Source organism: Globicephala melas, chromosome 1 (genome assembly GCF_963455315.2).
Source record: "Globicephala melas chromosome 1, mGloMel1.2, whole genome shotgun sequence".
NCBI classification, from domain to species: domain Eukaryota; kingdom Metazoa; phylum Chordata; class Mammalia; order Artiodactyla; family Delphinidae; genus Globicephala; species Globicephala melas.
The window spans coordinates 93,863,995-93,886,492 of NC_083314.1; the positions used below are offsets into that span (position 1 = coordinate 93,863,995).

Consider the following 22,498-nt stretch of genomic DNA (forward strand, 5'->3'; position numbering starts at 1 on the left):
ATTGGCACAAAAACAGAAAGATAGATCAATGGAACAGGATAGAAAGGCCAGAGATAAAGCCATGAACCTATGGTCAACTAATCTATGACAAAGGAGGCAAGGATATACAATGGAGAAAAGACAGTCTCTTCAATAAGTGGTGCTGGGAAAACTGGACAGCTACGTGTAAAAGAATGAAATTAGGACACTCCCTAACACCATACACAAAAATAAACTCAAAATGGATTAGAGAACTAAATGTAAGACCGGACACTATAAAACACTATAAAACTCTTAGTGAAAAACATAGGAAGAACACTCTTTGACATAAATTACAGCAAGAGCTTTTTTGATCCACCTCCTAGAGTAATGGAAAACAAAAAAAACAAAAATAATATTTTTGTTTTTTAAAAACAAAAATAAAGAAATGGGACCTAATGAAACTTCAAAGCTTTTGCACAGCAAAGGAAACCATAAACAAGATGAAAAGACAACCCTCAGAATGGGAGAAAAGATTTGCAAGTGAAGCAACTGACAAAGGATTAATCTCCAAAACATACAAGCAGCTTATGCAGCTCAATATCAAAAAAACAAATAACCCAATCCAAAAATGGGCAGAAGACCTAAACAGACATTTCTCCAAAGGAGACATACAGATGGCCAAGAAGCACATGAAAAGCTGCTCAACATCACTAATTATTAGAGAAATGCAAATGAAAACTACAATGAGGTATCACCTCACACCAGTTAGAATGGGCATCATCAGAAAATCTACAAACAACAAATGCTGGAGAGGGTGTGGGGAAAAGGGAACCCTCTTTCACTGTTGGTGGGAATGTGAATTGATACAGCCACTGTGGAGAACAGTATGGAGTTTCCTTAAAAAACTAAAAATAGAATTACCATTTGACCCAGCAATCCTACTATTGCGTGTATACACAGAGAAAACCATAATTCAAAAAGACACATGCACCCCAGTGTTCACTGCAGCACTATTTACAATAGCCAGGTCATGAAGCAACCTAAATGCCCATTGACAGACAAATGGATAAAGAAGTTGTTGTACATACATACAACGGAATATTACTCAGCCATAAAAAGGAACGAAATTGGGTCATTTGTTGCGACGTGGATGGATCTAGAGACTGTCATACAGAGTGAAGTAAGTCAGAAAGAGAAAAATAAATATTGTACATTAATGCATCTATGTGGAACCTAGAAAAATGGTACAGATGAACCAGTTTGCAGGGCAGAAACTGAGACACATATGTAGAGAAGAAACGTATGGACACTAAGGGGGGAAAGCGGCGGGGGCGTGGTGGTGGTGGTGTGATGAATTGGGCGATTGGGAGTGACATGTATACACTGATGTGGATAAAACTGATGAGTAGTAAGAACCTGTTGTATAAAATAAATAAATAAAATAAAATTCAAAAATTAAAAAAATAAATAAAGAAACACTCAAGAGGATAAAGCTCCTATAATCTCACTGATCTACATACCAAGGATGTAAGGTGCTGGAGCTGAGGCATGGAGGGTTTTGTACACCATACAGCCTTTGTGTGGTAGAGCCCTGCTTAAATCCAGTCTTCCAATGCCAGAAGGAAAAATTTGAGGACATTACATTTTTTATAATACTCCAGGAAATTAACACAGAAAAATCAAGTTAGGCCCTTTTTTGGCATACATTTCCTCTAAGGCTTGATTAATTTTCCTCTCCAATGTCTTTCCCTGATTACACTTCAGGAACCCATTCATTAGGTCCTGTTGCATCAGGTAGTTTACATGAGACTTTCCCTTTGAGAAGGTGTGCCTTCATTATAAAGTCTCCTCATTCCTTATGCTTTGAATCTTGTTGCTGATTTCGGCCCTTCCTTTGTCTCTCCTTCTCTCCTCCTGACTGTCAGCCTTCTTTGGGCCTCTACATCTAGATGTTCCAGGACTGATGACTTATCCTCTGAGTCCTGGCTCCTCACATTGTATCTGGGATCCCAAACTCATTCAGACCCTTCAGGTGCTTTCTGGGAACCTACAGTGTGTACAACGTTAAAACCACGGCCTTATCCAGAGCTTATGTGCAGAAGTGCTGCCTGACTTCTCACTATTTGACGCTTTTAATGATTCTCCAGCATGGCTGGAGATGCTCATCCTCTAGCTTCTAGATCCTATCCTAACCTTGGCCTGCTCAATGCCAAATCTCTCAATTATCACCATAGTTCACTGCTGCCCATGGCATTAGTATGGCAGTAAATTTCACTTTGGCTTTATAATATGTAGAAATGTAGCCTTCAGATAACTATACATTCCATAAATAGCAGATAAAATATTCTGTACATCCCTGGTAGAAACCTGCTTTAGATAGTTCCTGCATACTGACGATTTTTCAAGTGAAAAGTAAGCAAAAAACCTCTAGAGCTGTGCTGTCCAATATGGTAGACATATGTGTCTATTAAGCCTTGCAATAGGGCTAGTTCTAATTGAGTTCTGTAAGCATTAAACATCTGATTTCAAGGACTATGAGAAATGTAAAATATATCCTTAACAACTTTAACATTAATTCTATGTTGAAATGATAATATTTCAGGGTTTTTTTGGATAAAAGAAGTTATTAAAATCCACTTCTATTTATTTTTACTTTTTTAATGTGGATAACAATACATTTAAAGTTACACGTGTGGCTTGCATGGTTTTGTATTGGACTGCGCTCTCCAGAGGCTTTGCCTGGTGGCTTTTTAATATTAGTAAGCTGACTGTGTACAGATAGAGGAAAGTTAATGCAGAATTAAAATGCAAAAATGGTTATGAATGACAGAAGGAAGCTTCTGCTCAGATTTTAAAATTTCTCTTCCCTGAATACACCAACATGCCACCTGCCTTGACAAGCTTTTAAGAACGCCTGATAATCCTCAGAGAAATGAGGTTGAACCAAATGGCATCTGTCTAAGGCTCACTGCATGGTGCCTAACCTCAGAGGCTTAAAATCAATATTGATTTTCATCATTTATTTTATCCTGGCATTTAAATATCCCTTAGATTTATTACCTTTAGGTTTTTGGTTCAGATTCAGTGATGGGTATGATACAAGGGTGGTAATAAGTTATGCAGATATCATTTAATTTATGAACTCTGGAGCTCCAGGGTAGTTCAAGAAATATATTAACCACATACACATCACCCTTCATTTTGCGGTAAGGATTTCTAAGCTGGGTCCCTATTGTGCCACTTAATTTATAGTCTGGCCAGGTACATGGATCTGCATACAGTATGTCAGTGTAAGTTTCTCCAGCCATCAGAGGGGACAAGGGTGGGCTTCAAAGGAGCCAGCTGGATAGCTGATGGATTGCTCTCTCTCCTATACATAGGCTGAGGCATTATGTAGTTTTTAAAGCTTGTCAGCGGTTTGGGCCTTTTTCTGCTCTGAGAAGCTGCACGCACCGGCCTAGACAAGCAGGATCAGCCATGCTGCAGCAGGCAGAGGACAGCTCCCAGAGTTACTTACGTTGACAGCCGTAGTGCCAGGAATTTCCCGGCAGACACTCATCACACTTAGGCCCTGTTGTTCCAGTCTTACACTCACAAAATCCTGAGCCATTACAACGATCATGGACTGAGCCCAAAGGGTTACAATAACACTCTGTAGAAACAAGACAACACACAGGCTGGAGACAAGTCCGCATGGCTTATAAGTTATCAACACAGGAGTGTTGCTTACTTAAATGCATCACTTAAAGAAAGATGTCCACTAATGAAATGCTTTGGCAAATATGGCTATTTCAGGTCCATTTATTTATTTGCTCAGCCTTCCATGATATCATTTTTATGTTATGGGAGGAAGTCAACTGAAAACCTCCAAGGAAATAAGACATCATGCTCTTCACTGGTAACAGATCGTAATGGAGGTTCCATTTGTTAGGGCATTTTTAGATGGTTTAATGAATGCAATGAGAATCCTTTATATATCCTTTATATATCAAGGATAAATCAATATGCCATCAGTGTAAAATCTGTTTTAAATTATTCAAATGAGCTTATCAGTTACACTCAAAATTTGAGAACTGCTGAACATTGTTAAAGTGGAATATGAACGCACTTTGTTCATTCAAAGTCAGTTTTACTATATGATTTGGGATGGTGCTTTATATATATATTTATACAATGTTGTGATGAGCCTTTAGATATTGTATCTGCTACGCATGTTAAGTTAGTATAGCTTTTATGCAACCTAGGTTAACAATCATGAAAGAAAAATGAATTTTGTAATCCTAGATAAATTTCAACATAGGCATAATTTGAGACTTGTATCATTATAATGTCTATGGACAGAACAATATAACTTTGTGTAATAAACAGTAAACAGAATAATTTCTTGATTCCTCACACATTATTATGCAGAATATTTTTACTTCTGAAGCTCTGTTTTTCTTAAAGGCTGAATCAGAAATAAGAATTCCTTAGGCTTCCATTAGCTTGAAAGGTCACAGCAGCTAGTTTCCAGCTTTTGGAATTTGTAGGCCAAAGTTACTTTTTTTGTAATCCCACTGTATAATACTGGGCAAGTTATTACGCCCCTCTGTCTCTTGATTTCCTTTATTTTAAAATGGTCCCATTAAGAGGTTTTCATGTCAAAAAACCAAATAAAATCACACCAAGCAACTAACCAAGCAACCAACTGTGAGAAACCCTGAGAATTTTAGTTTAATAACTTTAAGTTTAGCATCTTAGATTGGCAATGGAGATTCAGGGTTTACTGTTAAAATAGAGAGATCCAGAGGTTTGGTTCTGTTTTTGTCATAGGGACTAATCATATAATTTCTTCAAAGAATGTGGAGTACCTTAGAATCATTATTTATTTCATGTTGAGTAAGTCAATTTTGAAGTTCAGCATCCTTAAGACACAAACGTTTGTATGACTAAGAGTAACATACATAGGTAAAAATAAAACCAAATAAAGTCTAAAATGCTCTCTCCTTGTCTGGACTGATTTGCACTTAATAATTGGAGTTTTATTTTAAATTGGCATTTTCTATTTTAATGTGTGTATATACAGCAGTTGTTTAAAACATTTTTAAATAGCAATTTTGTTGTGGCTTTAAAAATACACATACACACACACTATAAGTATATACCTATAGCAAAACTACTATAATATGTTTCTTACTATTTAAAGTGTATAAAGTATATAAGTTGACAATGAATCACCAACATTTCATAAGCCAGGGAGTACAGTTACATCTGGCCAATGTGAATTCACATACTGTGCTAGTCAATTAGCCCGTAACAACTGATTAATAAAAGGTTTTAGATGTAAAAAAAAAGTAAACAAAATTTTTAGAAATGTGGAACATCTAAACCATGGTACATCTCAGTGGTTGTCATACAAAAGGTGGTAAGTGTAATGTTAGTCAGGAAAATAAGTGACAAGGAGCGGTGGGGTCTACACTCCACATTACATACAAATAATTTAGTTTAAAAAATATCATTTCTGGAACGACAGTCAATGGTAGATGTTGGGGTGATGAGGATGGCCTTGGAGAATTATATTTTATTCCATGAAACTAGGAAGAACATACAGGACTGTTAGACTAAAAAACAACATGAAATACTTTTGGAAGTCTGATTAAAAAGTTATACTACAATTGATTTATAAGTATTAGAAGTGTCTTATGTTTGCTTTGTTTTACAGAAGGTACCTCTGATTACCTGATCTTGGGTTTCCAGGGGAATGAAAACAATAATACATCATAATTGGAGATATGTTTAGTAGCAGCTGCTGAGCCCTGCATTTCATTCAGATGTCAAACTTGTTATCAGGGATTATTAGCAGTGATTACCCAAGGTCACAAGCCACATATCCTCTAGCTTCCTGCTTAATGTTTGAGTTTATATGAAATGGAAGCATGCAAGGATGTCATCTTCATGAAATTGCTGCATCATACAGGCTAATTACATGCATCTTTGGAAACATGGCTGACTTGGAATTTGTATGAAAATGGGTAAATTTACCAGGAATCACAAAGCAGCGATCACTGTGACAACATGGAATAGCGTGCATTTTATATTTGCCATAATATAAAATGATGCAAATAGTTTAAGACATCTATTTCAACACAGTCAACATTTTGTCAAAGATATGTGCTGTTCCCTCATAGCCAGGGTGGTGGATTTCATTGCCAATTGTTAAAGAAATGGCAAAGTGCCTTTTTTCCCCTTAAATTTAGAGACGGCTTAGATTAAGTTCAAATTTTCAGGGATTAGTGCCTAATTCTGTGAAAGTGAATTGGGTAAATATCCATTCATTTTCATTAGTGCTTTCTATACAAAATGGCATTAAAATTAACTCAATTACTTGAGGTGCATCCTCTCAAATTTAATTCTCAGTCCTGCTGCAAGCCCTTTGGGGAACTTAAATGTAAAAAATAGAGAATAGGTTGGTGCTGCCCCATAGGGAAAACCTTGGTAATGGAGCCACAGGCTTCCAATGGCCTTCAGAGAGCACACCTCAGCCTCAGTCTCATGCCCAGGCAGCCTGACAGCTCTGCCCTTGGCCCCTCCAGTGGGAAAAGTGGAAGCTATAACTCTTTTAGGAAACTTTCGTACGCTTATAGAGACTAAAGACAAAAGATAGACCGGATGTAGCATATACCAGCTAGCCAAATTTTTCAGTTCATTCTTTAAAAACAATTTTACCCCTTAGGAAAAGAGCAACAATTTAAGGAATTTTGGTAATGTGGAGGTATACTGTAGCTAATTTTAATGCTATCTAAAAATACTCATCTTTGTGTTTACCTATATCCACTTGGTTTGAAGAGCACAAAATACTGAATAGGGATATGTTTACCTCAATAATATAAAATCCTCTCCAAGACTTATAACTTTAATTAACAAAGTTTCTAGAAAGGGAGAAAAGAACTGTGTTTGATTTTTTAAAGTAGAAATAAATACAAGAATGTATATTAAACTTTCCATTCATCTGTATTTTACATGATTTAAAAGACAAAAGCTGAATGGCAACTTCTTGTCTGTGGATAATCAAATATGGATTTATAACAGAACTATGACTCTTAGAATTAGACAGGAATTGTGGATTTTGTAGTTCATAGATTACTTTAGAACAGGAAAAGGGGAGGAATTCATTAGAATAGAATACTCTGAGTAAAATATATTGGGATATTGTTAAGTTACCTGCTATGAGAAATTTTATGGAATAAAATCTTTTCTTTTAAGGTCTTTTTCTTTGATTTATTGAAAATAATATGAAATTGATATTGCAAAACATTTACATCTTATTGTAATGTTTTGTATTTTGAAAAACTGATTAGCTTTTATTCCTGTGTTCCTATTTATTTTACCTTTCCACTTGTTAACATATTTGTAGTATGACATTTATATATTTTTACAAATGACATTCAGCAAAATGTAACTGCATTCAAAATTCAGACAGCTATGTGCCTTTTGGTTTTTATTAATATTCTCAAATCTTTGTAACCCAAATGTTATAAAGGCAATTGAACTTCTGTTCACAAGCTCATAGTGGAATTGCTGCTGTCATCCTAAAAACATACCATAAGTAAAAGTCTGACAAGCTTAGCTTTGCTAATTGTGTCAGGGTAGTTGGGAGAAAGCGTTCAAAAGCTTTGAAGTCAGGAAACTAACTCTTTACTAAAGCTGTATGATTTGGGTCAATTTGCCTTACTTTTTCTCAACTAGAAAATAGGGGAAATTATCAGTGGAGTACTTACCACCATGGTTTTGTTAATGAGGATTAAGTAAAAACAAAACAAACAAACAAACAAAAAACATACTTGCAAGTCAGTTCACAGTTTACCAAGTGTTTCCTGTGCATCCCATATGACACCAATTTGACCAGGAGTTTTCAACGACTTACCTAAGGCACACAGCTATTAAATAGCAAACTGGGACTTGAACCCAGCTCTCCAGCCTCTAAGTCCAGGGATTTCTCCACTAATTCACAAATAATAAGGAAGCACTTTGAAAAATAAAACATACTATAGACATAAACAGTATTATAAAAACTTGGCCCATTTTAACTGAAAAAACTTGTCCAGCTATTTTAAATGACACTTGGCAAATAACTATATAACCTTGACAATCCAATCAGAAAACAATGATCCCAGAATTACAGATTGATTTGATTTCTTTTTTGATGAAAAGATCACCTTTCATTTTTCAGCTTGTGTATTCAATCTAGTCTTTATGTGAAAAAATCTACCTTTAACATTGGTTGCCTATATATTACCTATTGGTGTGGTAACAGATACATATGTACCCTTCACCATTTTGAATATATGCACTTCTTCAAAGTACATTACGAAGTGAAATTCCATTTCTTATTTCTTATGTTTCATCAGCTCCCTTTCTTAAAGATAGGTTCTACTACGCAAAAGGTAGGAGAAGCTCTTTTGGATGTGAAGGGCACCTGGTTCTCTCCAGTTGACATGATCAGTCATCACAGGGGGTGGAAAGAATGCTCAACGGAATCCTGTGGCCCCAGTTTTCCAGGGCTCATGTACTTTGGAAGCTAAGAGAATTAATTGCCTTGAATAGTTTTGAAAAATTGCTTCTCCTTTTGAGGGCTATAGGAAAATTCAGTAAGTGGAATTTCATTACTATGGATGGAAAAGCCAGGCAAACTTCTACATTACCAATTGCTAGTGGCTTTCAATTCCAAATGGGAATATTTTAAATCAATATTAGTTAATTACCAATTATTTACAAAAGTTTGTGTCCTAATCTCGTATCTATAATTAAAAACCTTATAATGAGTTTACATTTTGAAAGTTGAGTGTACAACTTAAGACTTTAAGATCAGGTTGAAATGACCAGGTGTTAAGATTTCATGCAAAAAAAAAAAAAAAAGAAAAACAAAAAGAGAATTACTTCATCTCTTAAACATGACTTTTCAGCTCATCATCTTTAAAGCAACAATTAGACAAGGATTCAAAATACATCCCCCAACTATGATTTCAATCTGCACAAGTGAATTCTTTAAGTCTACCACAAGGACATTTTCTCCATTGAGAGAGTTCATTCTGGCTCAGCTGTGGTGCAAATCACCAGCCTCTCCACCTTAAATAGCTCCCCATCTCGTGAAAGGCACAGAACAATAGCTGAAATTATAATGGAACTGACCTATGCACACATTCTCATCGTCCAGCTGTGCAGAAGCATTTCTGAAGTAGCCCAGCCTGCATAACTCACAGTGCTGCCCTCTAGTGTTGTGTTTACAGCTCACGCAAATGACTGTATTTAGCAGATCGATATAACTGCATCGATTGGAGTGGCCGAAGCATTCACAATCTTGCAAGGAAGAACAGAAATGTATACAGAGTGTATACAGTCGCAGAATAACAGCACACTACATGCTTGGATAAAATGAGAAGTGGAGAAAAGATGGCGGAATGGCATTACATGTATGTGATTCCACATGACACATGGTGACCGCAGGTGGTTGTGACTGGCATGGAAGTAGCATCTGTTTCAGGCAGGAGAGAAAGATTGGACATTCAGAACATGATCGGAGAGTGTTAATTCTTGGCAGACAATATGAACAGAAGCATTTGCAGGTGTACACCTTTTAAAATTTGGGAAGACTCTGTTTCCATTGATGCAAAAGTCTAATTTTTGCACATTGAAAACTTCACTGTCTTTGCATCACTCCCCTCATTTTCTCTTCATATTTGCAATCTTAAAAAAGAAGGAAAGATGAATGTAGGCATCTAAGGCCTGAGTCTGCCATCACCCATGGCTCCTTCATTTAGAGTCTTACTATCATTTGTATCAAGACAGTAACTCAGTCAGAGTTTCACAGAAGAAATCATGGCAAATTTAATAGGGATCTAGACAATTAGACAACTCTTTTTGTTTTTTCCAAATGGTAAGAGGAGAAGATGACTTCTGTAAGCCTTTCATCAGGCCAAATCTGCATGTTTGCTTATGTGAGAGAGAGAATACAAAAAACGGGGAGATTATTGGTATGAAAAAAGTGCTCTCAAGATTTCCTTTTCTTGCAAGTTTCAAGCTAAGTCTGCTACAAAAGAAGAGTCAGGCAGCTACTGTACCCTCAGATTGCTTTTCCTTTGTCTCCCCAAAATGTTGGAGGAGGCTCTGAGGCTTAGGGGTGATGGTGATAAGAACTAGACAAGGAGACATAGGGAAGGGTGGAGAGTGACTAGATTGTCTTTCTTTTGCACCTCAACCAAAGCAAGTCATTAATCTAATTCAACCTTTTTTTTCTTTTTTTTTTTTGCGGTACTTGGGCCTCTCACTGCTGTGGCCTCTCCCGTTGCGGAGCACAGGCTCCGGAAGCGCGCTCAGCGGCCATGGCTCACGGGCCCAGCCGCTCTGGGGCATGCAGGATCTTCCCAGACCAGGGCACGAATCCGTGTGCCCTGCATCGGCAGGCGGACTCTCAACCACTGCGCCACCAGGGAAGCCCTAATTCAACCTTTTTAAAAGAAGTAAAAACAAAGCCTCTATTGGTGCAATAGTTACTAAATCAGACAGAAAAAAAATGTGTGAGAAGTAACTAGGTGGGGAATCCGTTTCATCTCCTCAAAATATGGGGGTAGGCCTAGCTCACATTTATAAGAAAGGTCAATTATGAAACTGCAAACCTTGTTTGCCTAAAAATATCCCTCTCATTAATGTCTGGCTTTTATTTTATCCCACCAGGAAGCCAAACACAGTCACTATTTGAGCTAATTTATTCATTCACTCAATAAATAATATATTCAGTTGGTCTATGTGTCAGGCACTATGTGAGGTACTGAGTTACTCTTTTGGCATAGATTAAAATTTTGGAAGCACTACATTTGATGACCAGAGTAAAAATGAGTAAGTGTTGTCAAAATTAAAAAGGAATTATTAATCTTGTATTAATAAAATTAATAAAAGATAATTAATATCTTTTTTTTTTCTATTGGGTTGGCCAGAAAGTTCATTTGGGTTTTTCTATAAGATGTTACAGAAAAACCCAAACGAACTTTTTGGCTAACCCAATAAATTAACATACTGACATTCATCAGAACAGTGTGGATTCATTCATATGAGAGCCAGTTACTACAGTAGAGAGCTGAGGTCACGGTCCCAACAGAATGAAATCAAATTTGGATAGAAGCAGAGGACACCAGAAATGGTGAAGAGTGGAAGACACCCAGGAATAGGGTTAGCACCTTGGAGTCCCCAGATGCTTAAAAGAAAGGCAAGAAGAATGGGAGTTTCCTGAAGGCAAGCCCCTTCCTCTACAGGAGGCTAGCTTTGTCATGGTGTGCATGTGTGCTAGGGCTGGGGAGTGGGAGTGGGAGTGGGGAGTCGGAGGAACCAGCGGGAGAAGGGGAGTTCTGGAAGGAGGCCATATGGGAGATGGGGTAAGAAAATCCTGCAAAAATTTTGTAGTTAAGGCATGCCAAATTAATAATAGCAACAAGAAAAATAATAGAATTACATATCACCAAATTAAATTCTCTTAGAAAACAAGCACTTCACCCCCATACATTCTATCTCCCTGAGTTCAACCTTGTTTAAGCTGGCATTTCTGACTACCTAGGAAACCTAAAGGGCCTCTCCGACCTTCCTTAGTTGAGGGTTTGGAACAGGGAGAATCTTTCTGGCCTGGAGCCACCTCAGAGTAGTAGTTGCAGGGAGGAGACCCATGTCCCAAATCTAATTGTTTCCCAAGGACTTCTTCAGAGCTGCCTGGAATTCTGGAGGCGTGGGCGCACACACCCTGTTCTCAGGCTCTCCCTCTCTAGAAGAGGCTCCTAAGTGGTTACTGTTGTTCACATAACCTCATCCTAGGTTGATTCTTGGTGTACCTAACATAATTAATCCAGATTTTTTCAAAAGAATCTTTTATGTGCATAAATTCATCCTAGGAACTTTTCAGAACCACATAGAAGTAAGTCCTCGTTGTCAAGAAGTTTGTTTAGTGGGTAAGACAAACATGTGCTCAGATAACTAGAAAAAAAAGAGGACGTGCTTAAAAACAAAACCAAAACCAAAAACAGAGACACAAAGTGATATAAGGAGAAATTCATTTCACTTGAGGAGAATTAGGAAAAACTAAGTTAAAACTAAATCTTCCATGAGGGCCAGTAAGGTTTATTTAACAAAAAAAAAAAGGAGGAAATGAGCATTTCCAGTGAAAGGAATAGAGTGTGCAAAGACATGACATTGGGAAATGGGAGAGAACAGGGCTGGAGAAGTTTCATAACATGGTTCCTTTGTGGATAAGATCTACCCAGTAGCCAATACTATTGGAAGTATTGAATGGTTCCTTTGTGGATAAGATCCACCCAATGCTGAGCTTCATCTGACAAAGCTTTATTCACCAAAAAACGTGTCTGTAGACATCCAAGTTCAATCAAGACCCAATCCATGAATCTCTGTAGACACTGTTACCTATTCTTTGAATTTAACGAATAGTATGCATTTCTGTGACATTCACTATTTGTTTCTGGGTTTTGTTTGAAAATCAATTTATTAATTTTGATAGGAGAGCTAAATAATGTAAATTCTATAAATAATTATATACAAGACCATACACAGCTTAACACTCAATATCACAAACTTCTTCCAGAAGATAAGTGGTTACTTTAAATGTCTTATAACCTAAGAAATGAGCTAATAGTAACTTTATTTCTTTAAAACTTCTAAGACTCTTCTGAGACTTTGATAAAGCTGTCTTCTCTGGCCATGGTGTATTAGAGAATATAAAATGATAAAAAGATCTTTGAAAGTGATTTGAAACACATGAGAGCACTATATAAATGCAAGACATTTCAGATGTAATTATTAGACTGCTGTATTATTTTTCAGTTTTCTGTTAATTTCCCACTCTTTAGGAACTGTTCTTTCCACATAGGCCCAGAATTCATGAATGATCATTAATGATAGAGTTAGAGCTGCACTAACTTATTAAGATCCTGAAGGGATGATATTAATAGTTCAATAATTCTTTGATCCTCTAATTCACTGACCTACCATTTCCTCCTTTCCCTTTTCACAAAATTTAGAGTTCATGGTCCATTCTTACAATCACTTCCTTTTATATGCTCTCATCTCCCTCACTCCCACCCACCCCGCCCCCAATTACAGTCTCCTGGGAAAATCTGATCCTGGTTAAATCCAACTCTCCACTTCTCCATGCCTATACCCCAGCAGCTAAATGTGGCTGGAGTTTTTTTCCAACTATTTTGAAACAAGTCTCACTTTAAATTCATGACCATAAACTTCAATAGGGCCCTCAGGGCATCCTGGCAACCCTTCCTGAACCAGGAGGCTTTTGGGCCACCACTCTCTCTTGGTTTACCTCCTTCCCCACCTACCATTGCTTCTTCCTCTCTTCTGCTTTCTGTTGTATCTTCTCAAATGACTCAGGGCTTAGCCCTTGGACCTCTTGGCTCTTTAGGCTCACTAAGAACCAGGGTTTTTTACCCAACCTCATGACTACATAAATCATCAATATGCTGACCTTTCCAAAATAGTTATTTTCAGCCTGGACCAACTTCCCAGTTAGTTAGTGAGCCTTCATCCAGACTGATATATTCAACTGCCTTCTTAATGTCTCCACTTGGACATTTAATAGATATCTCAACTTTAACATGTTCAAAACTGACCTCATAGGTTACCTTCCCAAGCCTGCCACTTACATGGGCAGCCGGATCTGTCTTGGTAAATGACAACTCTATTCCTCCAATTGCTTAGGTCAAAATTCCCGGCGTTGCTCTTGACACCAATCTTTTTCTCATCCCGCTCTACCCACGCCCCCAACCAATCAATCAGCAGATCCTCTTGACTACACGTTTAAAATACATTCTAAATCTCACCACCTCTCACCATCTCATCTTTAGTTAAGGGCACTTGGATTATTGTTGTTGTCCTCAAACTGCTTCCCTGGCTTCCACCCTTGTGATAGTCTCCTCCACACAGCAGTCAGAGTGACTCTTTTAAAACTTAAATTAGGTCATGACATCCTTTTGCCCATAATCCTAATGGCTTCCTGCCTCATTCAGAATAAAAGGCAGAGTTTGAATTCATTCATTCCCAATTGATCTGGGCTCATTGCTATCACTCTCCTCCTCACTCGCTGTACAATACTTTCATGTTGCTCTGCAAACATGCCAAGCACTTCCCCAGGGCCTTTGCATTTGCTGTTACTTCTGTCTGGCCTACTCCTCCCCCAGACTTCCCTTTGACTTGCTTCCTCACTTTGTTTTTAGGTCCTGCTCAAAGAAAATGCTGTGACTACTCTATCTGAAATAACAGCTCCTGACCCAAACGCATTAATCCCCCCTCCCACATTTACTAATCCTGTTTAATTTTTTTGTAGAACCTAGAGTATCTGAAGACTAAATTAAAAAAAAAATTTCTCCCCTATACTTTGAGTGTAAATAAATGTGTGCAGACTGTGTCCATTTTGTTCACAGATGTAAACAGAACTCAAAATACTAAGCATTCAAAAAATGTTGTCGAATGAATGAATCGATGTCAACGAATCAGTGATGATCCTGAGGCATCTTACTTTGGGAAACAAAGGAAGACAAGAGGAAAGTTATTTTTAAATTCATTCCTCCACTATTCAAATTCTGTAAGAGTCTGGCTATACCTTAAATATTAAAGAGTTGAGAAAAACAACAGCCATACATCACACTATAACTGAGTTATTAAATATTTTAGCTGAAAATTGACTATATGTCTATGCAGATTAGTTTAGTTAGGAAAAAGGAGATTTCCAAAAATTGCTATGGTTTTATATACTTTTGCAATCTCAAATCACACTGTAGGCTATATTTTATTTTTCAGACAAGTTTTAATTACTGTTGTGCAAACAAGCTAACGGGGTCCTCTAAAACACATTTTCATGGTGTAGCATGGCATGCGTTGGCAATGCATATTTATTGAGGACCACCTTATACCAGGGGACAACTTGAACGAGGTCCAGTCTTAAGCGAGAATCATAGCCCTAGACCAATGAGCCACGTTGGACCATGAAGCCCAGTCCTGAAGAGTCCAGTGCAGAGTTTCTCAACCTCAGCACTACTGACATCTTAGGCCAAATAATCCGTGGTTTTTCCCATATGTTGTAGGATATTCAGAAGCATTCCTGGCCTCTACCCACTAGAAGCAGTAGCAACTCCCAAGCTGTGACAACCAAAATTTCCCTGGGGGAGCAAAATCCCCCATCTGATGTATATGACATCATACAAGGCAGTTATGATAATATGGTACGTAGTAACTGGCTAGTTAAGCGAGCAGCATTTTAGAAGAAGGAGGGTTCAAAGTTGCCTTTCTAGATCAGGAAAGATCCAAACCTCTTCTAAGGTTTAAAGACACTTTCTGACTGAGACTGGCTGCGGAAGGCCTGGGGAGGAAAGAGTTATAGAAAAACAAAAGGTTGGAGAGAAAGAGAATGAAAGAAAAAGAATGTTAAGAATAAGAAGGGGGGTGTTAAAAGTCTTGGTGTCTTCTTTCTTACTGTTCCCCATGTTGCCTCTAATTCCATTATTACGTCACCAATGTATCATAATATGACATATGTTACAGAATATAAGATAAAGTACTCTGAATGTGGCACAGGAAGGTTTATTTATTTATGCTGGGGCCAAATGAGGAAAGTTTATTCAAAGTCAGAGCTGGTGGAAATTTACTGTAGTCACTCAAAAAGAAAGGATTTGGAAAAAAAGACTTTAGATAGACAGAAGCTGAAGGAATTAGAATTCTTATAAAGTATTTTCCCTTCACTACATTAGCAAAGTCACAAGCCTCCAGGGGCCTCCCCCAGGGGTGGGAATGAAGTGGCTGCAGCATTTTCCTGATTCTCACCCACCCCCAACTCTGTCTTGCAACCTTAGGTAGCTTTTGAAGCCCTTCCATGTACATCATTTGATAACAATCTGGATTATTCTATGATAAATCTACTTCATTAGGTGGCTCTTTCCTGCCTGTGGAAATGTGTTCAGATCTCATTAGTGCTGTGACCCCAAGAAAGTAGAGATTCAATGATACAGGGTCAAATTTCAGGTCAAGAATCCTCTTGTATATCCAGTGCTTGATATGACAGAAAATAGATGGACTCTATAAGGTCCCTAATGCTTCCTTTCTCCTTCACCTCCTTGGTTTCTCTGTGTAGGTTTGCATATCATAGATAAGGAGGGACATCCCTACCGTGGCATCAATGACTGGCTTATTATATGCACACATGTCCAAAATAGGCTTGACACCCTATGAACTTGTGGCTGCTCTGTTCCTAAAGAACTTAGTTCCCCAGATTTCAAATCCACTTGGATTCCCCTCAGAAGGGCACTGCCAATGTTTGATATGTAAAAGTACATTGTGAGGAAATTTAAAGACTTGGTTTAAATATCATCGGTTTCCCTTTCCCATTTTCTGACCAGCTTCCTCCTTTTCTCTATACGACACAGAAGGAACAATTCAAGTTGGTTAAAATCTGGAAAATGATTTGACTCTTTTCAATAAGGAATAGGGAAGCTATTATGGTCATTTTCACCAAGTGGGTCAAACCAAATTTAGGTATTGTTAATAAATATATTTCTTTGTAAGAGGTGCTTCATGAAAAAAAAAAAAAACCAAAAACTCCCTAAAACATGACATATACCCAACAGTCAAGGGTGGAAAACAAGACACACCTGTCACATAGGACATTTAAAGGAAAATGGTGAAATAAAAACAGAAGTCTTTATGTTTCCTGAAAAATCTTCAGTCTGTGAATGACAGATGCTAGCTGGAATGGGCCATTCATGAGTCACAGATGAGATTCTGCTCACTTTCATTTAAAGAAAGTAACGTAACTATTATTTTTGGGTCATAATCAATGCTTAACCCAGTGTAGCTCTTCACTGGTATTTGTTCAAATTTATTTCAAACAATATTTGGAAGTAGAAATTCCAAGGTATTTCATTTGTCAAATGGGCACCATACATGAACCTACCATTCTGTTCTCATGAAAAGCATCCTTGAAACTCACTGTAAGTGAGTTTCCTTATTTTCAATGCAAATGAGTGACAATGTTAATACTCTAACATTCATGTTCCAAACAGGAACCTAAAGTGTTATAATTCTTATTCACACATTAATCTTTCAGAAAACAAATACTGCAGCATTTTAAATTTGCAGCAGTCAACTTTCTGAGTGAAGCATTTTTTTTCCTCTTACAGATGACATTCTCAGTACTATTTGATGTATTGATCGTTATCAGTCAACATGCCTCACCAATAAGCTGATGGGTACACTTCACAGATATTCCAGATTCATACAGTGTAATGTTTCACAACACATAACACCATGAAATCACTGTATGAATCCAAGAATTCCTACCTCTCTTGTGGTTTGCAACTTGAACAGAAGAAACTGTTGACAAAGTTAATTTGGGAGCAACTGGATAGGTTTAAAAGAATGAACAGCACATTAGAAACAATAGTGAAACGTTCAAATTGTAATTACTTATCATCAACCCGCTTGAAAAGTGGCCCTAAATGAAGAGAATATTTGTATTTGTTGTTTCTGGGAGTTTGCTTCAATCACAAAGGAAGTCTTGTATTTGGCTGAAAATGGTTTGAACTTGTCAGTAATAATGTTTAGAAGCTTTATTTTCAGAGGCAAAAAGAATTACCATTTAAATCAAGAACGCAGTTATGCAGAGATTATTCCAATAACAATATGGATATTAGGATCCCCTACTGTTCTTCTCTTAAAATAGTAGTTGTGTTGTTGAGTTACTTAGCAATATCATTGCCTCAATTCACCATGTCTTTCTCTCTGTGTACCCGTAATCTCATCTACCTATATTTTTCTCAACATTTATTACGTATATGATATCAGTGTGTTAATGGCAGGAATTTCTAAGTTTGCCTGCCTTTCTTTTCCAATTGTTCCTGAAGTGTTGCTTGTGAAAATAGCAAAAACAAGGTAGAGCCTGATGTTCTTTGCAGATGTTGACCAGATAAATTATGTTTGCACAGAACTGACCTCTGCTAGAAAGTGCACCTTTAGCTAAAATGTCAAGTTCAAGCACTTTATTCAACTGTGAGCTTCTCAAATAAATTTATTTGAACTCTTTATCCACATTCTAAAAAAGTGCAACTGGCATTAACTAAAGATATTTCTGAAAGCTTTTAGTCTTGTGACACTCACAGAAAACATAGCAAAATAATTAAATGGGTCTGTTTCAGGTTTTAAACAATGCATAATCTTGTTCAGCACAAAACTTACTCTGGAGAAGTGTTAAGTCTTAGATCCTGTCTTGTATAATTTGTTGAGCTATGAAATTCAATGGGAAATACTGAGTGACAGTTCACTGAAGATGCTCTCATTGAACTTGCCGAGGAACAAAGCCACTAAACCTTCCCACAATCCTCACAGAATTATACTAATGGGTTGAGCTTGATCTGTATTTCTTCTTCCACATATGTATGCAGAAACTTGAAAAAATTCATTTGGAGCAGATGATTAAGATAATTCTATTTGCTAGTAATATATGTATCTAGGACAGTCTTGATTTCATCACTCTGATCAAGGACTGAAAATGCAGCCCTTCCAATTTGACTCCTCAACAAATTGCTAATATATTTTGTTTTGCTTAGCAGCTATTTCCTGGTTCCTCCTTTTGCTCACTTCCTCCTCCATCTGTATTCATTAGAGCTTAAAGGAACATCCTGCATGTAACAAAGGAAGGTAGAAGCCAAAGATGTGCCTCTTTTTTGTGAGAAGGAAGGACGCAAAAGAAGACAACTTTATTTTAATATAAACTATTTATATACGTCTATGTATATCTATAGGCTAGACGTTAATGTAATTTTAACATTACACTGAATCTTATGAATTTTATTGGCCAGTTTTTAAAGGTTCTATTTCTTCCTGTGTAACCACACTGCTGTCTGTCAGTTTCTTTCATTTATTTATTTATTATGTTAGAAGTCAGAAAATAATTACTGCTCTAAGGACAGAGAGAAAACACGTTGTTCTTAATCCTGGCAGAAATTATTGGTAATTCATAAAGGATAAAAGAGGGAAAGCCTCAGCAGAGAAAATACACTGTGACGTTGAAGGGGAAGAGAGAGAGAGAGATCCAAATTCCTGTCAGTCAATAAGGAACGACAGTTGAAAAAACAAAACAAAAACAGGTCTTTTAGGGGTTGCAATACTGCCTTTATGTATTTTCCCTGACCCTCAATACAACTGACGTAACAGCCAATTTACCAAAGCAAAGCAAAAGTGAGACAGTGGAAGGAAACCTGTGCCACTCACAAGTTTTTATGATATATTATTTATACTCCCCACTGTGATGGCAACCAAACTCTAGGCTTCTCTTGGGATGGCTGACATTCAATGTAAATTTGATAAAGTGCTTGTAACTTTTATGTTGTCTAATTTTTTCTACTTTTTCTACTTTTACTATAATATTTCTGGGACACTTCATATTAGAAAAAAATATTTGAATTATGATTCTTTCAAAGACATGGCATTTATGATAATGCTCTTATTTAGTGCTAAAAAATAGAGTATGGGATTTTCCCCCTAAACATGTGGGATTTTATATCAGTAGGAATTTTACATGCTCCTACCTTGTTTTGGATTAGAAACCTCAAGGGAAGAAATATTCGGCCATATCCTATTAAACTTTGGAGGATCTGCATGCACCAGGAAAAATCAGGGTATGTTACTTTCAGCTATAATGTCATTTGGTCTAAACAGAAAACTATATGGACAAAGACACAAACCACACATCTGCTTTTTAACTTGGTTGTGATGCACTTAACAAAACATACCCCCACACCAAACAAGAGCAAGCAATTGATGATTCCCAAAACATTGAATGGACATTAAATATATAGCCTGTTCCCTAACAAAGCTATATACATTAACTTGTGCAATAAAGTAGAGTGTTCTTACAAATAACCAAACAGGGACTTCAGCAATTCAAATCGTTATATAAAGCTGGTGCCTGAAACTAGAAGATAACAGGAAAGAAATAATTTCTCACTTGAGGATTCCATTCTCTGCAATTTATATTTACAGATACGAGCTTGTTACATTAGTCTTCGGGAGAGATTCTTTAGGGTATGTTTTAAGTGTGAGCCATTATCTCTGCAAAGAAGTGGATTTATTTCCTTTTTTTATTTATGCGATTTCTCAGAGAAAGAAAGAAAAAGATGACTGGTGGTTCTGGCTTAAGGAGAATAGTCCAAGGTGCTTCTGATCATATCTAAGGTTTGTATGTATGGGTGTGTATATATTTTCTTTATTTTAATATATATTTTCATGATGTTTCTAGCTCAAAATATATTTCTAAAGTTATTGGTTCCAATCAAATTATAAGCATTGTTAATTTAAGAATTAATGGTATTTCTTTCTTAGATTCACCTGTATTAAAAAAAAAAAATGACTCTGGAAAAGCAGGAGAAGAGCCAGCTTTAGGACTGGGGGCTTTAAAGCTATTTTTGCTAAGGTACATAGGCCATGACAATTAAAGCAGTCATTTCATGACTCAAATCTACCATTCACTGAGATCAACTCAAAACCATAACTCTAGTGTGGTCCTTTGGGACCACCCAAGTCCACAAGGAGAGTTCTTGCCTCTAAACTCCTATAGCATGTTACCTTATGTGCTCCTTATTTCTCACTGATAATGTGGATAGGCATAAGTTTCAATATTGCTAGTTTACATTTTATGTCTATTTCTTGTCTCTGTAATTAGATTGGATCTCTTTGAGGAAGGGCAAAGCCTTCCAGAAGGCCTCAGTAAATATCTAATAACTGAATAATTGATATCAAGTGGCTAGGCTACTGTAAACTGGTATTATCAGATTGTTTCCTCCATAATTAGATTATAGTGAATAACATTCTTGCAAGACATGGAACTTTCACTATGACTTTGGTTTTTTAACATTTGTTAGAAAAGCTGATCTACTGTTACTCTGTGTGTGTATGTGTGTGTGTATACACATAAAAGCAAAGGGAATCTTAATATTGCTGTATCCATCAAAATTTATGAATGAATAAAGAATGTAACAATTTTCCACATCTGTATCCAGGTGTTACTAAATAAATAGATATTTGGTAACATGTAGGCAAAATATTCAAGTTATTGACTGAATGTTAAGCCTACTTGAACTGCAATGATCATTTTTGAAAAACAAATGATTTCTAGAAATTGGTGTTTTTTTTTAAGGTTTTTTGATGTGGACCATTTTTAAAGACTTTATTACCTTTGTTACAATATTGCTTCTGTTTTACGTCTTGGTTTTTTGGCCCCGAGGCATGTGGGATCTTAGCTCCCCGACCAGGGATCAAACCTGCACCCCCTGCATTGGAAAGTGAAGTCTTAACCACTAGACCACCAGGGAAGTCCCTAGAAATTGTTTATTTAGAAGAGATTTCAAACCACTGTTATAGTTTTATATAGAAAATATATTTATTTATATTATTAGCATCAAATTAAGAAAAAATTAGTTCTTTTAAATGGTTCCCTCCATCATTTTCCGTAAGAGAGGCAAATACAGGTCATATGTGGGGTGATGTTTGTAAACTTAATGTTAAGTATTCAGTGGCTTGACTTTCTTGATGAAATGAAAGTAATAATATAATTAATCATTTTGTTAATAAGCTTTGCCAAAAAACTTAAGTAAAGACAAAAATTTTATACTAAATATAAGTTAGAAGTGAGCTTTGAAAATTAATTTTATAAATTAAGCTTTATTCCATATTCTAATGTAATAAATATTTTACGCCTATATTTTAGTATACTCTTTTATGATTTTTCCCTAGGATGCTGAGGTTCCGTTTTGAGGATCTTCCTACATGTGTAAAAAATTAATGTAGGTCATTCTACTTTTGAATTGTTAACTACTTGACCTGTATGAAATTATCAAGATAGACACCTCAGTTACAATCTGATCCCTACCTGGCAGGTGTTTTCTTCTGTATTGTGTACTTCTGATAGTTTTTTGGGGGATGGGAGAGTGTAGCTTTTGTGTTTGCTTGGGAATATAATTAGACATTTTTTTCCAAATGATTTTCATTATGTGGGATGCCTAACCTTCCTGACAACTTAAAACTCAGAGCCACCAGCATTCATCACATGGAAGTCCTAATCTAATCTATATATATCTCTAGTGGGACAAAATTTTATGCATGATGTCTTTTCCTTGGGAGGAAAAATGTCCTGAAAAAAAAATATTGAAATTTGTGGACCCTAAGCTTCTATAGCATGTTACTGTCTGTGCTTACATGTTTTAATATTTGGTCATCATGCAATTTTAAATTTAATATCACATTTTAATTTTTATTTTGTTTTATAATTGCAAGGCCAAGTAAGAAAACAACTTAAAATTAGCCAGTTACTGTCTGGCTACTCTTGTTACTCGAAGATCCTAGCACATATAAATATTCAGTCAAAGTTACTAACAAATGTTTAATTCCCAGAAGTAAATTAGGCACATTGGAGTGTATATTCGTTGTATAATTGGGACAAATTCTGTGT

The 22,498-nt window shown here is 36.6% G+C and overlaps 1 protein-coding gene across 12 annotated transcripts in view; it reads right to left on the reverse strand.

Annotated features, from left to right (window-relative positions):
* Positions 1-22,498, reverse strand: part of NTNG1 (netrin G1) — a 338,223-nt gene that overhangs the window by 51,597 nt on the left and 264,128 nt on the right. For 3 of the 12 annotated variants that reach the window (XM_060301827.1, XM_060301818.1, XM_060301823.1), the window contains exons 6-7: positions 9,130-9,297; positions 3,479-3,613 (exon numbers count right to left, since the gene is read on the reverse strand). The exons of 1 other annotated variant lie outside the window; for it this stretch is intronic. In XM_060301827.1, the coding sequence (XP_060157810.1) occupies positions 3,479-3,613; positions 9,130-9,297 (303 nt within the window). Of the gene's footprint in view, positions 1-3,478; positions 3,614-9,129; positions 9,298-17,334; positions 17,395-19,580; positions 19,647-22,498 lie in introns of all 12 variants that reach the window. 8 more of the 12 variants (XM_060301879.1, XM_060301833.1, XM_060301851.1 and 5 more) reach the window with 8 other exon arrangements.